Below are 2428 nucleotides of genomic sequence, written 5' to 3' on the forward strand. Positions count from 1 at the left end.
CAAGGAGGGGTCGCTATGAGTCGGGGCCGACTCGGAGCTCTGGTGGTGTAGTAGTTAAGACATTTGGCTGTTAACCAGATGGTTGGAGGTTCGAACACATTAGCCGCTCTATGGAAGAAAGACTGGGTAGTCTGCTTCTGTAAAGACTTACAGCCTTGAAAACCCAGTGGGGGTCACTATAAGAATTGACTCGATGGCAGTGAGTTTGGTTTTTTTGGTTTTATAATGGAAGTAGGGGTTCTACATCATGCTTTTGAATATAGAAATCCAGCTGTCCCAGCACCATTTGTTGAAGAGACTCTTCTTTCCTGATTAATGGTTTTGGCACCCTTGTTGAAAATCAATGAGCCAGAGATTCATGCATAATATGTTGTTGTTACTGTTGTTGTTATGTGTCATGGAGTTGGACCCAACTCATAGCGACCCCTCCTTGGGTTTCCAAGGCTGTATCACTACTGAAGTAGATTGCCCCATCTTCCTTCTGAGGAGTGGCTGGTGGGTTTGAACCACCAGCCTTCTGGTTAGCAGTCAAGTGCCTTAGGCACTATGCTACCAGAGCTCCCCATGCATGATATAGGACATCTTAATGCTTTCTTTTGCTTTTCTTTATTTCCTATTTTTCCTATAATGAACATACCACTTTTACATTGTTGTTATGTGCCATCAAGTCAGACTTGACTGACAGAGACCCCTCCTTGGGTTTCCAAGGCGGTATCACTACAGAAACAGATTGCCCAACCTTCCTTCTGAGGAGTGGCTGGCAGTACTACTTTTTTTAAAGAGTGTAAAAACAAACAAACAATAAAAGTTATACAACAGAACCAATGATTACTAATGAGAAAGTGTGAATTGAGGGGGTGGGGTGAATTGCTTGGTCTTATTTGGACTCCTGTCAACCTAAATTCTGCCAAATCATTTATACTTACACTTGAAACTCTTCATAAGAAACCCCACTGGAGATGCTTCCTCTCCTTCTGGAACTATGCCCACTATCTTCATCATCATCCTCCTCAGAATCATCCAGGCTTCGTGGGAAACTTCGGCTGCTCATAGGACGAGGTAAGGAGCTGTGATCCAAGTCCAGGTCCTCCTGAAGAACACGAGGCCAATTAGTGTGAAGAACATTGAGGACTCAAGCAAATAGGAAACCCTGTGTGCCATTTACCTAGGATTTCCTTGTGGTTAAAACCTGACTGTCATCTCTACACTTTTATATTTAACAGGTTGGCAAATTTTCAAAATAAATTTTAATAACCAGCAAGGAGTTGTGAGCTTTTTGTTTGGACAAGAAAAAACACGAAAAACACAACAAAGCAGAGGCAAAAGTAAACAGAGAAATACATTATCACCTTGTTTCCATAAAGATAGAACATTTTAATAGATCTGAAGCAGGAAGTATATAATCTCAGCATAAGCATTTTGGCTAAATACAGCCTTGTGAAAAATTTACCCATTATTTTTCTGTTCACATTTCACTACGACTGGTGAAACCTTGGTCACGTTCCAGGACCATTCTGTACAGCAGCACACAGTAACCGATGTTATAGACTATCTACTCATGGGAATGTGGTTTTTGTTAACAATATTCATTGGTATTCTCTGTACTGCAATATACCATAGAGTTTTTGATTTCGCCATTGATTTCTGAAGTTAATGCTAAATCTTTTCATTATTTTTCTGATATATTCAAATATTCAACTATAACCGTTAATTCTTTAAAGAATAGGTAATTAGCCAGAATAATACTTATCTTCTCAGAGTTCCCTTTTTTATCCCCTCACAGACATTGTGAACTATATAACTTATCAGGTTTCTCTTTTCAAGCTGACTACTACGAAGCTTAGGGCCCAATTTGTAACTCAATCTTAATAAGCATACGTGTTTCATAGAAAGCACTTTTCAGCTTCATCCGTGGTCTAGTTTTATATTTTCTCTTTCGTTTTACTTAATTCCTCTTGTTTTCTTTAAATTTATGCTAACTTATTGCATTTTTATAATATTGTTGTATATATATCTTTTTTGGAAAAAGCAGGATACTAATACATAAGCTTATTAACAAAATTACTAACCTAGCTTGTTTATTTTTTTCAAACTCCAGCTTTATTAAACTTTCATAGTACTTAGGAATCTTTACATTATCTCTTTTATGTGTCTTCTCCATTAGACTATGATGGGCTTTGACATAAGGGCAGGTATTGTGCGTGTGAGTGCACACACATGTACATGACACATTGTGTGCAGAGAACAAGAGGGAGAAAGATGGAATGAGAAGGACTGACTCTTTCAATAGCCCACCACTTGGTATGGTGTTTGATACACTGTAGGTGCTGGACTGAATTATCCTGTCCTAATATAGACCTCTAGGAGCTCTGGTAGCATAGTGGCTAAAGCACTTGACTGCTAACCAGAAGGCTGGTGGTTCAAACCC

The 2428-nt window shown here is 38.9% G+C and overlaps 1 protein-coding gene across 1 annotated transcript in view; it reads right to left on the minus strand.

The window, feature by feature from the left end:
* Positions 1-2428, minus strand: part of PKD2 (polycystin 2, transient receptor potential cation channel) — an 83498-nt gene that overhangs the window by 4776 nt on the left and 76294 nt on the right. The window contains exon 14 of the mRNA XM_007951699.2: positions 927-1090. Within this exon, the coding sequence (XP_007949890.2) occupies positions 927-1090 (164 nt within the window). The remainder of the gene's footprint in view (positions 1-926; positions 1091-2428) is intronic.

Source organism: Orycteropus afer, unplaced genomic scaffold, assembly GCF_000298275.1.
Source record: "Orycteropus afer afer isolate SDZICR_OR568_19922 unplaced genomic scaffold, OryAfe1.0 scaffold00309, whole genome shotgun sequence".
NCBI lineage: Eukaryota > Metazoa > Chordata > Mammalia > Tubulidentata > Orycteropodidae > Orycteropus > Orycteropus afer.